This window comes from Belonocnema kinseyi, chromosome 4, assembly GCF_010883055.1.
Source record: "Belonocnema kinseyi isolate 2016_QV_RU_SX_M_011 chromosome 4, B_treatae_v1, whole genome shotgun sequence".
In the NCBI taxonomy this organism is placed as follows: domain Eukaryota; kingdom Metazoa; phylum Arthropoda; class Insecta; order Hymenoptera; family Cynipidae; genus Belonocnema; species Belonocnema kinseyi.
The window spans coordinates 68,722,644-68,738,058 of NC_046660.1; the positions used below are offsets into that span (position 1 = coordinate 68,722,644).

General features: G+C 26.1%; 1 protein-coding gene across 19 annotated transcripts in view; it reads left to right on the forward strand.

Moving 5' to 3' along the window:
* LOC117171699 (glutamate-gated chloride channel) overlaps positions 1-15,415 on the forward strand; it is a 151,281-nt gene that overhangs the window by 19,047 nt on the left and 116,819 nt on the right. For 10 of the 19 annotated variants that reach the window (XR_004466911.1, XM_033359239.1, XM_033359235.1 and 7 more), the window contains exon 4: positions 4,253-4,399. The exons of the other annotated variants lie outside the window; for them this stretch is intronic. Coding sequence is in view for 9 of the 10 variants with exons in the window: in XM_033359239.1 (XP_033215130.1) it covers positions 4,253-4,399 (147 nt within the window). In the remaining variant the exon portion in view is untranslated. The remainder of the gene's footprint in view (positions 1-4,252; positions 4,400-15,415) is intronic. 19 annotated transcript variants of the gene reach the window in all.

The window sequence follows — 15,415 nt, forward strand, 5'->3', positions numbered from 1 at the left end:
TTATGATCCAATAGATAGCTTCTTTCTAAAATATCTTTTAAGCTGAATAAAATTTTTCTAAAATAAAAATTTTTTTAAAATAAAAAATTGGGTTAAAATCTTCCCGATTTTTAATGGAAATTTTGGAATTCTTTTAAAATGTTTTTGATCCAACAAAATCCTAAAAAGCTTGGCATTTTTTCGTAATCTTTAAGAATATAGTTAATGATTTAAGGTACTTGAAATATTTAAAAAATGTTAAGCTATTTATTATTTTTTTCAAAATTTCTCAATCTCTTTTAAACAGAATACATTTTTTCCTAAGTTTATGAAAATTTTTCAAAAATTAAAAAGATTTTCTGAAATGTTCTCGATTCTTTTTTGACATTTTTCTTAATCTTTCAAATAGTTCTAAAATTATATTTTTAAATTAATTTTTAGAAGAAAAAATGTACTTGAAATTTTCCTAGGAAAGTAGGGAAAAGTTTGTTATTGTCTTGAAAACCTACCAAATCCTTAAAAAGCTTAACAATTTTAGTTAGAAATATTTAAATATCTAAATATTGATTTAGAGTAGTTTAAACATTTAAAAATTTTTAAATTATTAAAAAAAAAATTTATTTCTAAATATCTTATGAATTGAATCAAATTTTGTCTAATATTGAAAAAATCTTTCAACGTGAAAAACAATTACCCTAAAACCTAACAGATTCCTAAGAATCTTTTTTCAAAATTTTATAAAAATTATGTGTTGGAAGCTAAATAATGCGAAAGCTTCATTATGGGTTTGTTATTAGATCAAACTTGTTTTTCCTATTGAATTAAACGTAAAAAAAAAAATAGATTTTTGTTTCTTTACAGCCAAAGTATTTCTTACATTTTTTTTCAATAATAGAAATGGTTGCCAGTAAAATAAGTATGTTTCCTAAAAATGTGATAACTAAAAAATGTATACATAAATTTAACCTCTTAATCTTTTAACCTAATAATTTAAATAACATTTTATCATTTGTTTTCATAACAAATAAAGTGAAAGGATCACATAGTACCCTGGTGAAGAATTAATAAGGCATTGCACAAGACGGGTAAGTTTAAATGGTAAAAAAATGAACTAAGAATGTTTATAAAGTCGAATTTTTGGCATAAAAAACCTACATTAGCACTAATTATATTTTTGAACATTCGCAAAAAGTGAAGATGATTTTATCGCGAAGAAAAATAAATTTCCTAGTTTTAGAAAATCTGAAAAAAATAATTTCATGACACACCCAAACCTGCAGGTTAACATATTTATTTAAATAAAATTCCTACAAGAATTATAAGATTCAACTTTATGGGTCAATTCAAATTGAGATTGTTAGGAATCAAAGGCCTGAATATTAAAATAATGAATCGTGAAATCCTCCTCTCTCATATGCGAATCAATGCTTCGCACGTATTTGAACAGCTCGAGCTGAGATTGAAAATACATATACCTTCAAGGTTGCTGGATTTTCATTTGATCAATTGTCCTTCCGATAAAAATATACATCATCTCATACAGTTGTCAACATTTGACAATTATTGTTTATAAGTTTCACTTCATGTTCTATAATATTTTTTATCAGAAATAATTTCAATAAATAATGGAGGAACCTCCATTAGTGTGCCTCATGAAATAATTTCTTTTAGATCATCTGACTCGGGAATTGATTTGCTTTGGCGAACAGATTAAAACTATTTTTCTGCAACTTTAACCATCCTAGCTTATGAAATACAAGAAGTTTTCATTGGGATGTCATGTAACACCTAATATTTCGATATTAAAAAAATTTGAAGGTGGTATTCAGACTTTTGATGTTGCAATTTTGTGGTGAAATTGTGATTGATAAGTCAAATTCATCTATAATTTTAAATCAGAAAATATTCTAGTAAATATTAATTACTGAACTGACAACAATTTCTGCTAATGAGAGGAAAATTTTAAAAATAGGTGTTGTAGAATTAAAAAATAATTTGTTCAACAAATTAATCAATTTTTGTGAGAGGAAACTCAGTGCTTACATATATTTAATTAAAGAAAGTCAGTGGGCGCGAAATTTTAAAACGTAGTTGAAACGTCCTAAAAACGTTTCTTGCACGCACAAGTCTAAAGACAATATTTGAATGTCTCAAAATCTCTCCTAAGTCAGACCAAATAATGTTCTGAAAACACTTCATGTTCAAAATACGATTTACATATAACGCAGTTATTACGTCATTTAGCTTTTAATAAATAAACTTGAAATTTCAACAAAAAAAAAGATTTTAAAAATTTTTCAATGGTTTGAACAATATAGAGAATTTTATTAAGATTCCTGTAAAACCTTCAAATGATTTTTCATTTAAAAGAATTAATTTTAGAAAATAATCTTTCAAGTATTTTGTACATATCAAAAGATTTTTTAAATTGCTTAAATAACATCTATAAGATTTAAAGGTAATTTTTTAATTTTGAACATTAAAAAGAAGTAGGAAAAATTGAAATAACCTTAAATCATATTTCGAAATTTAAAGAAATCCTGAAAATATTTAAAGTAATCATTCTTTCTTTAAATATTTAATTTTGAAAAAATTATTTTAAAAAACTGAAACATTTCATAAAATAATCTGGATGGTTCTCAGACAAATTTTGTTTATTTTTATAATTTTTTCAGAATATAAGAAATAATTTAATATATTTTAAAAGACATTTAGAAGATTTAAGAAATTTGTCTAAATAATTTAACATTTGAAAAGATTATACAAAATTCTAATCAATATGTAGATTTTAAAAGATGTTAAAATAACATTTCGCAGCTTCTCAAGGCTTAAAGGATTTCATCTTTGAAGATAGTAAAAAATGGTTTAAAGATATTTAAGAAGTGTAGAAGTTTTGAAAAGATTTAAAAAGTATTTTTATACATTTGAAGATTTTCGAAATTTTATAAAATATTGTTAAATTTCTCCTAAACATAAAATTAATAAGTTTCAAGTACCTTTTAAACTGACATAAATTCTTCTAACAATCTAATAAAATCATAAGTACGAAACAACTTACTTCGAAATTTATTAGATACGTTTCCAGTATATTGGGATCTTTCAAACAACTTTTCGAAAATGTTGGGTTAATTTTTATATGCTCATCCTGATGAGAAGGTATTGGTTTTATTATTTTTTTTTTTTATTAATTACAGAAAAATCTGTTTTGGTTTAAAATTTCAACTATTTTGTTACAAAGTCATTTTTTAAAATGAAATTCTACTGTTTTTCATTTAAAATTAAAATATTTTTTTGTGAAAATATCAGCTAATAAATTTGGCATTGAGAATGATTTTTTCCCCCTATTTTTCGAAAATGCAACTATTTGGTTGGCATTTTTTTTGACACACCTGTAATCTTCAAATTTTTTTTCTGAATTTTCTTAATGATCGTAGGTAGATTATATTTATGTAATCATCAATTCCAAAAATGACATTTAAACTATAAATAGTTATTCAATACCTTTATTATGTTTTAGAAGTTTTTTTTTCTTCAAATGGAGATAATACACGATTGATTGATGATACTAGTGAACATAAAATATAAGGAACCACAGACATTTCTTTCACAAGAATGTATCAATACAACATTTTTACTTATAACTATTTTGCGATTTTAACACGAAAATTACTAAATATTTTTGAAAATAGTATAACTTGTTGTTAGAAAAATGAGTAATATTTCTGAAAAGTATTTTAATTTAAAAAAATGTCTGAGAATGAATTTCACTTCTTAATATGAGCTTCATCATTAAATTGCAACGTTAAGGAGGTTAGTACCAATCGTAAATTTTTTGTCCATAAAAAACAAAACTTGAAATAAAACTTTAAAAACTTTAAAATTTTGAACTTTGGACATAAAAAGGGTCATAGCGACCTCCAATTTTTTTGAATACGGCGAAAATAGGGGACTCTAAATATCTAAAAAGAATTATTTTATGAATTAACCTATCTTCTTAAGACACTTTTGATGCACCTACGCACAAAACACAAAGTAAAATAAATCAAATCTTTCCTCGAATATTTTTATTTCATTTATAAATTTGCAACCTCAAATTGCTTGCTATTAACTAATTCATGAAGAATACATTTTTTATTATTGTGTATGAAACAATAAATAAACCAGTGTGTATTCAGACAGGTGGAAAAAGGGTAGTGGTCACTGGTCAGGTGTTTTTTTTTTTAATTTGAAAAAAGTGGAATGGAACGTGGGTAAGGGCTATTGGGTGTTACAGATGCGGATTTCTGCTGCGGAATGCGATGGCCTGGTGACGCGGGCGAAGTGTCTAATCGGTCAACAACCTTTTCCGACCCCAATGAGAACAACAACCAGAACAAAAACCAGTACACGCAGCACGAACTCCATCGCACTCACCTTCGCGGTCCGTCCCAATGCTAATTAATGACCTTTATAGATTTTCCTAAGCACAATTTAAAAAAAAATACCTTATCGCTCGCATCACATCCAAGGACCAGGCTGTCTGGAAAAACCGCCTTGTACTACTGATCCCCAATCATATTTCAAATTGATGCAGTTGTACGAAGTCTTTTGTTATGCAACCCTTATAAAGTCAGTTACGCAGGGTATCAAAACTTAAGATTGAACTAGACTGAAGTTATTGTTTATATAAAAAGAAAATAAACTTCACAACAAAATCCAAACATGCCCTGATTAAGTAAAACTGAATTTAAAAAAGAGAAATTTCAGACAGCTTCGGTCCCAGATGATATTGTTATTCATAGATCGCCAGAGAGATAGTTCGATGTCTTAAGATATACTTTTATAATAAAACCAGGACTGAGACTGTATAAAAATAGAAAAAAATGAATTGAGTTGTTAAACAAATGAACTTTACATGAAGTTGTCCCAACAACGGCTGACGTGAAACCTGAAAATAAAAAAACAGCAAAAGTAAGCCTGGTTTTTTTTCTGGTTATTATTATTATTCACTATTAATATTATAATAATAATAATATTAGGTGGCATTTAAAGAAAAAATCTGAAAAATTTCATTAAAATCTCTTGATTACTTTTAAAGTATTTTTAATCCCATTACAATTTCTGAAAACTCATAACAGAAATTTCTAGAAATATTTTAGACCTCTTAAATTTCTTTCAATTTTTCAAAATCTTAAAAATCCTTACATGCTTTTTAAGTTTGATTTAATCTCTTGAAATTCTTTGCAAATTTTTAAAATAACGAAAGGCTAGCTTAAATCCCTAGAGATATTTGAGGCCAACTAAATAAGACAAATTTTCAATAAATTACATAAATTTTCAATGAAAAAAATTTTTTTAGCCAAGAACGATATCAATATAATTTTTCGGAGATTCTCGGTGAAAATTAAAAAAAAAAATTATTTTCATGTACGTCAAATTGAAATTTAAAATAAAAATATTAAATTTTAACAATATCGCCGAAAAAAAATCTCAAAGAAAAATATAATAGTAGGTATGTCAAACAAAAGGATTTTAATTTTAAATTAAAACAGTTAAACTCAACCAAAACACGAATTTTCAAAAAAATAGTTAAAGCTTGAACCAAAACAAATTATGCAATCCAGACAGGAACAAAGTTTAATCATATAGTAATTTAAAGATAAAGTCATTTAATACTGAATTAAATGTTCCCTACAATTTTTAAAATCTTTTAAAATAAAAATATTGACTTAGGGTCTGTCTGCTTTTTTCCAAATTTAGAAATCTTTTGAAATTTTTAAAAATATTTTCAAATAAAATCTTCCAAATAAATTTACAAAATAAAAAATCGTTTGATAATTTCAGAAAAACCTCGCAAAAATGTTTGTATTATATATAAGATAATTTTCATAATCCTAAAAAGGTTCAAAATAATATTTCGGTATATTTAAAAATCTACACTATTTAAATTCTTTCAAAAATTTACAGATTTTACATTATTTAAAAACCAATATTATTGTTTATTAATATGCCTTAAACTAACGCAAATTCTTCCTAAAATTAAAAAATATATATACTTATAAATATAAAGAAAAAGCCAAAATCTATTGATTTGAAAGCTTTCGAAATCCTTAAGGAGCTTCAAAATTTTATTTTAAAATCTCTACAAAATTCAAAACATTATTTTCGAACATTTTTCATATATTCTAAATATATGGTAAAATAATTCGAGTTTTTCCCATAATTGTTTTAAAATCATTTAAAATTAAAAATGTTATTTTATATTTTGCTAGATACTTTTTCACAATTTTGGAAGTTTATCGAAATGTTTTAAATTATAAACATACAAAAATCTTTTAAATCATGGATATTTATTCAAAATGCTTTATATCTTCAAAAATTTCCTGAAATGCTATAAAATTTTTTGAAACTTTTAGAATCGTTAAAAATCTTTTAAAAGTTAGTTTCGTTTCATTAGTTTTTCAAAGTTCTCTAGAAATCTCTTGAAATCGAGTTTGAAGAATTTTAAAATCCTAAAAAGTTTTTAAAAATTTTTCAAAATGTTGTTTCTCGCTAAAATTTTTTTTATATTTTTAAACTATATTAATTTGTTTCTCTAAAATCCATTAAAATGAGTAAAAATCATTATAGATCCCTTCAATATAAATTAAATTAAACTTTTTAACTAAAATCTTCTTATTCACAAAATTTATCTTAAAAAATCGCTCAAATATATAGAAATATTTTTCGAAAAGGTTAAAATTTTTTTAATTATACAGATTTATTTAATACAATTCTTCAAATCTTGTGAAACTCCTTATAATGCCTTAAAAGTTTATGCAATATTTTGAATCACTGGAAATTCTTTGAGGCTCAATTTCATTTAGTTTATTTTCCAGAGTTCTCCAAAAATCCCGAAAAAATTGCCCGCAGACCTAAAAATCTCTAAAAATACTATAATATTCGTTGAAATCTCTTAAAATTCTCCCGATATTAAAATAATTTTGCTCTCTATTAAAGCAGCATTAAATATTTAAAATCCCGTTTATCCTTTGAAATAATTTGGGACCCTATTAAACTTTTTAACTTCTGTGAAATTCTTTGAAATCTTTAGATTTTTTTATATATTTTTTTTTGCATCACTGATTTCTTTAGGCTCGCAAAAAATAATTAAAAATTGGCTTATTGATACTTCGTTTTTAAGGTATAGCAATCATAACGGTGAGATTTCTTTGATTACTTTTAGAATTCTAGGGAAACTGCTAAACTAAAAAAACTACCAAAAAAATATAATTCTTCAAGGAATCTCTATTATCGTCAAAGTATGAAAGAATTTCTTGAATGTCTTTATAAACTAGATGTTATTGTTCCATCTAGTTTGTAAATGCTTTAAGAAATTTAGTGTTTCTCTGATGATAGTACATATTCCTTGATAAAGTTGACTTTCAACACCTGACACAATAATTCACGTTTTTCTGAAAAAGGATTCTTCTTTTAATCTCTCTAGTAGCTTGACGGGAAATCACCGGACTACCAATCAGAAGTTCTATGGTTCGATTCCCAGCGGAGCAAAACGAGAAGATCTTTTTACAGAAAAAATTTAATTAAAAAAAATTGTGATTCGTTCTACTTTCTAGCATCTATGGCGTATATGCAATCTCAGACCTGAATATTACAATATAATAAGGACTTAATGTATCCTAATGTTGTTTTAAATAGTTAAAGAGCAATAAACACATAGTTCAATCTCTCTTCTTATATGAATCAACTTAGGAGGATATTAGATTTGATCGAGTTAATGTAATCCCAATTATGTCATATTCTATATTTTTGCCCACTTTTTCTGATTCTTACTCCGTAATTATACTCTCTTCTTTTAAAATCTAAAGAAAAAATACAAAAAAAATTGAAAATGTGTGGTACAACTATTTGCTATATAAAAAAAGTAACAGTCAATATATTACCGCTTGCATTGAGATTTATTTCTCACATGACATAATTTTTGTAAACATCAAGATTATTTGAAAAATTAAAAAAAAAACAATTGAATTTCCAAATCTAGTATCAATCTACAAAACCCATTCCCCATCCTCATTGCACGAGCAATTGTGTCGCTTTACATTGACACAAGCATCATCATTTGAAAACAGTGAACAGCGATACTATTATAAACAATAGAGATGTAAATCATTTTGTGTGAATCAGATTTGCACTTAACCATTGATAAATTCATTTCCCGCCCACATCATACAGTACCTGAAATTACTTGTAATCATAATTTTACATCACTAAATGTCGTTTGCAACATTCATCCAGGGAATCTGTAAATGACTGAAAAAACGATGGAAGCGACAATTAATCACTCACGAACAAGGCCAAACCACTCTATTGTGTTCATGTGTGCGAATTTCGATGTGACTGCTCTACACCTATACCCTATTGTCAATTCCCTTTTTCTGTCTTATAGCTATCTAAAAGCTCGAAATCATAATTTAAATAATTTTATTAACAAAGAGATAATCATTGTTGGAACTTTTTTTAAAGATTTTTATTTATTTTTATAGACTCTAAAGAGTTGTTGGAAACTCACTTTCCATCAATTTTCAGAAGTGGAATTTTCAATTTTCTTCCATTTTTAATAGTTAAAAAATTAACTATGGAAAATACAAGAAACAGACATTTTTGTATCAAAACAAATATTGAAAATTTTATATTCAATTAATTTAAAATAATCCCAACTCTGATAATCTCCTTATAAGATGCTTTCTCGCAAAGCTTCACCACCATTTGACTCTGTTCTCAATAAATTAATTTCATAATTTGAATTAAAGAATATATCTTCTAGAGCGTGATTAGTTGCCTAATTGTCAAATTTATAATTCTCAAGTTTCAAGTAAATTCTGAGTTGATTATTCACTAATATGATTTAAATAAATGATTTACGTTAATTGGAATTGAAAAGCAGTTATAAAATTATTAAAACGATATATAAAACGTTTAATTGTTCCGGTACTGTAAAAATGAATCTTATAAAACTGTGAGTTAATCATTTTCTTTACTGTGAGCCGAAACAATACCTATGCATTAACGAAATTAAAATATTAGGCATTAAAATCTCAAAAATAGGAAAGTTTCAAAATATTCAAAATAAAATAATTTCAGATTAAAATTTCGAATACACGATCATTTACAATTCAAAATTATTAAATTAAATAATTCAGAATTGAAAGCATTTGAATTTATATAATTTTTTATTTAAAGCGATTGAACTTTGACAATATGAAATTAAAAACTGAATTAAATGGGTCAAAAACCAACTCTTCTGAAATTCTAGAATTAAAAATTTTATTAAATTAAAAATGTTTAATTAAAATTAATTATTTAAAGTTCTCTAAGATAACAAAATAAATTTACCTTATTTTTTGCCATTCAAACTTAAAAAAATTTTAATTATAAACCCTAAAAATTGAATTATCTAATTTTTTAAATTATAAAAATTTTAATGTATGAAATGTTTAATATTTTGAAACATTTTCAGAAAAAAATTAATTTTCTACTTCAAAAAAAATTTTTGTATAATAAAATTCGCGATATAAAATTGCTGACTTAAAAAATATCCTGCACAATCAAATTCCTGACTCTAGAAAATCTCCAAATTTAAATAATGAACAAAATTGTTTTTTAATCAATATTATTTATATTATTATTTATCAACTGGATCAATAATATTGATTTATATATAATAAATAAATATGGTGGTTTGAAACAAATTTGGTTAATTATTTAAATTCGATCATTTGCTAGTGTTGGAATTTTTGCAGTATCACATATGTTATAATTCATCCATTTTCGTTGTAAAATTTTATTATTCAAGAATTTGTAATTTTCTAGTTTTTTAAGGAATTTAAGAGTAACAGGATATTCATTTGTCGGAATTTTTAGTCTTCCCATGAAACTCGAAAAATTAGTTTCTACAATTTTTAATCTTTTGAATTTATACTCAGAGACATTTAATTCAAGGTGAATTAATTATATATTCTCTTAACTAAAAATTGTGCAATTAATCAGTGTATTAATTTGATATTCTACGATTTCGAAATAATCGAAAAACGATACAATTTTATACGTTTAAAATTGATACGAATCAATTTAAAACATTTAGATCAAAAATTCATTCAGAGGAACTTTTTTACAATTTTTTACATTTGTATTTTGGAAGTACATTATGAAATTTGAAAGTGAAAAGCTTGAAAAATTCAGAAATTTCAAATAAATTGTTTTTGAAGATAAGCTTCTGAAGCAAAAAACGTTAGTTGTTAGAACTCAAAAATTAAAGTGCCTAAAAAATGCGCATTCAAAACTGTAATTTTAAATTTGATTTATAGAAGTATTGCGGAACATAAATATTAATTGCAGGAATTAAATTTTCATAAAATTTTACAGAATAATTATTCTAAAAACTTTGAAAATCACATGCTTTCTAATTAAGAACTTCCAAATTTAATAAACTTAAACTTGAAGCCTTAAAAATTCAACAAATCCAAACTTGTCTTGAAAACTGAAATACTCCTCAATTATAATCGTGTTTTATGACCGAGTGACTCAGTCCCACATCCTAGGGTAAACACGGTCAAATTTCAAAGGATGATAGATAGTTCTTTATGAATAAAATATACATTTTTTCTTTATAATACAAAAAAGTCAGATAGGGATGATATATTTGTAAGATAAGCTCCTAATTTAAATTCCTTCTTGCACTTTATTATAAGAAACGAAAAAAAAACGATTTGCTTGGCCCCATTATACAGCAAATAAACAGGATTTATCACGTTTTTTTGTTTTACACTCAAGTAATAATGGAAAAACAAGTGGTTTCTTATCTCGCTGCACCGTTTTTAATGCAATAATAAGGTTTGCTAAACTTTACGACCTTTAAAGGTTTCAGCCTTGAATAATTAAAATATGATAAAAAATCTGTTTTGAATTTAAGCACACGTGCATGCAAAGGTGTTTGTAAATATGTATGTACAGAGGATTGTCGTACGTGTTGGTGAAAAAAAGCGTGCAACCTCAAGAGTAGGCTTATGCGTCCATGTTCCCTCAGCATTACTTAGTGGTTAGTAATACCAACCTTATCAAGTTGCATGGCTTGTTTCGTCCTCACCGGATAGGAGGGTTAATGCCTGCTACCCACGGCCTTATCCGGTTGAAATGTCAACTATTCTCCAGTTCAACATATCGATTCTCTTGCTTCACTTGTTACCTTAGGATTTTAACCATCTCGTCACTACTCTCTCTGTGATCATTGTAATCCAAATTCCGAACTAGGGTAGAGCAGGGTCAAAAGTGCCACGGAAAAAAAGTGCCACATACAATAACACATAAGCAATTAAATATTCGGATTACGACGACCCTGAATTTAACTATATATATATACATATAACCACCTATCTCACGGTTGTGAGACGTGGTTATGGCTGAAATTTTACCGCGATTTCGCTGGAAGCGGGTGCAATTTTTCAGATTAGCACCCGCTCCCGGCGAAATCATGCGGTTGTCCTTATGACAAATTTTTAATTATATATATATATATATAGATTTGAAAATTGGAGAATTTATTTAAACAAAAATAATTGACCTATCAACAAAATAAAAACATATCTGGATTCGTCTAAGTCATAACTCTATGTGATTTTCGACTGATGCAAAAAATATTACTAAACAAAAATTTAATTTTTATAAATAATTCGAAACTCAACGTAAACTAATGTATGAGTCCGAAAATAATTTCAGGCACATTATTAGATTCTTCAATAAAATACTACTCTCAGGTGATTTTTCATCACAAAAAAATGATATAAACGTTAAGAATGTTATTAACAAATGTTTCTGCTTTTGGTGGATTAACGTACAATGTACAGTTTTGGGAATAAATGATTTTTTAAATCAGTTAAATTTTTTTTTAACAATTAAACCTTGCTTAAGACGTCATGGCAAATATTCGAATTATCCAATAGTAATTATTTGTATGAAAAAGAAACAGAAATAGCTCAAAATTAAGAATAATACGTAAAAATGTTTACTTATTTTTATTTTTGTGTTATATTTTGGGTGCTGCAGAGCGCTGATGATGGGTTGAAATAAAAGTTATTAGTATGGCTTTATTTCATAAATACTCCTCTTACTGCCTTAAAAAACTTGTCATGTTTTGATGAAACCCTGGAGCATGAGTTCAGTTCTTTGAAAATCCAAACATTTCCCCATGTTAATCAGATGTGTTTTTGAAGTGGCCGGTGGAACGTGTTAATATTTGAATAAAAAAATACGGATTTATTTCCTACAGAAATGGAAACTTTTAAAAAGGTGACTTTTCCTCTAGCTCGAAAAGCGTTTTTTGGACCACCCTAATGTGAATAGATATCTTGCATAAAAATGAGGATTGTATTGCTACGTTTGGATCGTGGAAGTCCATAGTAGACAATTTAAACTATAAGATGAATGGGTGCATTAGGATTAGGTGAAAAATTCAGTATTAGTTTTCTTTCAATTAAACATTTAAAAGTTTTCGAAATTGTGAAGGATTTGGAAGCTAATATTTTTTAAATCCTGGTAAATCACAAGAAGATTTTAGGCATGAGATTTTATCAATAGCGCTTCTGATTATATTAAGACTCCAATTAAAATTAATGAAATAGATAGTCATAGGGGAAAACACAAAAGATGTAAAAGAATTCATGAAGAATAATAAAAATTTGTTAATAGAGCATGCGGATAAAGGCAATACAAAAGGGACAGAATACGTCAAGCGTTCCCACTTAAAATAATTTTTTTTGATCGGCTTAAAACTTGGCTGGAGTATATCCTACAATAATCCGCCAAACCATAGTTTCATTTATCAACCGGTTGTCAAAATACAAGGGCCTGCAGTTTTCACTTTTTTACGTGTTTCTTCACATTCACGTTAGTGTAACTTCTTTTAGAATGACCCGATTGAACTTTTACTACTTTTTTTAGAAAGCTCTTTTCATGTACTTTAAGACCATTAGAGCAATAGATTAAAACAATTTTTTAAAATTAAAATTGAAATTGATTTAAAAAAAAGACATATTTAAATTTATTTGCCATTTAAAAAAATACTTTTTTCATACTCTTTAAAATCATGTAGAGTAAAAAGTGGCCCGCAAATGTGTTCTTGGTTAGATTTAGATTTTCACGCTCATTCTGAATAAAATAAAAGGTGTGAGATGAAATATATAACGTAATTCATATATTTCTGCACAGATAATCATTTCAAAAATGTTAAATATAATTTTAGGGCACATTATACCTGACAGCATTCGTGCCCGACTGCTGCGAAAGTTCTTAAAATCTTAAAGTACATGAAAAGAGTTTTGCAAAACACACGTATAAAAGTGCAATCGGATTACCCTAAAAGAAATTACACTAACGTAACATATGGTTTAGTGGATTAATGTATGTCCACTAGGAATATATTCCAGCCAAGTATGTGCAGAAATATATAAATTACGTTATATATTCCATCTCGTACCTTTTATTTTATTCAGAATTAGTGTAAAACTCGAAATTTGACTAAAAAAAGAGATGCGGCCAACTTTTTATTCTACATGATTTTAAAGATTATAAAAAAGCTATTTTTTTAAATATAATTTTTTTTTTAAATATGTTTTTTTTAAATTAATTTTTGTCTCCAAATCTTTTTAATATATAGTTACAATGGTCTTAAAGTACATGAAAAAAATCTTTCGAAAAAAGCAAAAAAAAAGTATAATTAGACCATCCTAAATGAAGTTACACTAACGTGAATGTGAAGAAACACGTAAAAAATTGAAAACTTCAGGCCCCTGTTTATTGACAATCGGTTTAATAATTGAAACTATGCTTTGCTAGATTAATGTATGTCCACATGAACTATTTTACAGCCAAGTTTCAACCCGATCAAAAAAAAAATTAATTTTAGGTTGGAATACTTGACATATTCTGTCCCAAAATTAATTATTAGTAGTTAAGAATATATAATGATCCACTAAAAAAATTATAAAAAGATAAATTTAAATTACTTGGCCAGTGAAGATTAAAAGTTTTCTTGGACAATAACATTGAAAAAGGGCATAATAACTGGTATTACTAATACTGCTAGGTTTTATGGTTTACCCAAAAATCATAAAAATAATTAAAAATATGTAAAAAATTCTATTCTATTTAAAGAAATCATAACGAAGGAAAACATTCCAGATGACAATGTTTTTCTATCCTTTGATGTCTGATCCCTTTTTACAAATGTTCCATTGGATTTGGTTCTAAAAGGTACTGAAAAAATATGAGATAATTTAACATACTGCAAATACTTTGATTAATAAATTTCGGAAGGGAATTAAGTTCCTAATGGAGTGAAAAATTTTCCAATTCATCGATACTTACTACAAAAAAATCTTTGTTACACAAATAAGTTCACCAATATCTAAAGCTTTAGCTCGTATGGTCATGCAATATCTCGAATATGAAGTTTTAGATAAATTAAAATTTAGAGTTAAAAATTATTACAGGTATTTCGGTTATACCATTCTTATTATTCCAATAGACAAAATTCAAGAAATCATTAAGAATTTCAATGCTTGCCACCCTAGACTACAGTTTACATATGAAACTGAAAACAATAATTTCATTATTTCTTTGAATGTTGATATTTTTAGAGATAATAGTAATAATATGAAAAGAAATTGTCTCCTTAAGAATAGTTACTTGGCTGGTCTAAAGAAATAATTATTGAATTCCAATGTGTGTAATTGCCTAAATTGTTCCTCTTTCGAACGAAAAAACATTGTAATAAAATAAAAATTAATGAATATTTAGACTTCGCGCAAGCCTAATTATTGTTTTTAAATATATGATTATATTTGAGTCCTATAAAATGGATGATATATAGTATTTTGTACACTGAAAATTTATTTTTTCTATATACAGAAGCTTTTTTGTTTTTATTTAGTTACATTTTACTCATAAACATGCCATACTTACCATATTACACACGAGGTTCATAAACAATTAGAAACAATCAGGACCAATGTTTAATTTGTTTTGAAATAAATATTACTTTAAGGTAATTACGCGATCCCTAAATATTATCCGATTAAATTTTCCTTTTTCACATATTGTTTTTATTATAAAAGGAAATATTTAGGCTATTGTGCGACTTTTTTTCTACTACATAACGTTAAATTGAAATTATCAAAAAAATCGTAGACTCCGCAATACTACTTTCTGAAAAAACCTTTCACAATAATAATCTCAATGTAATAAAAAACTACTAAAAAATACTTTATTACAAAAACATATTAGAAGCAGGCTAGAATAAATACAAAAAAAGCAAAATAACATTCAAAAAAGTAACACCCAATATAAAGATTTTGAAGACAAAAAGCAATTAATTTCAATTAATTTCCATGAAGACATTTTAGAA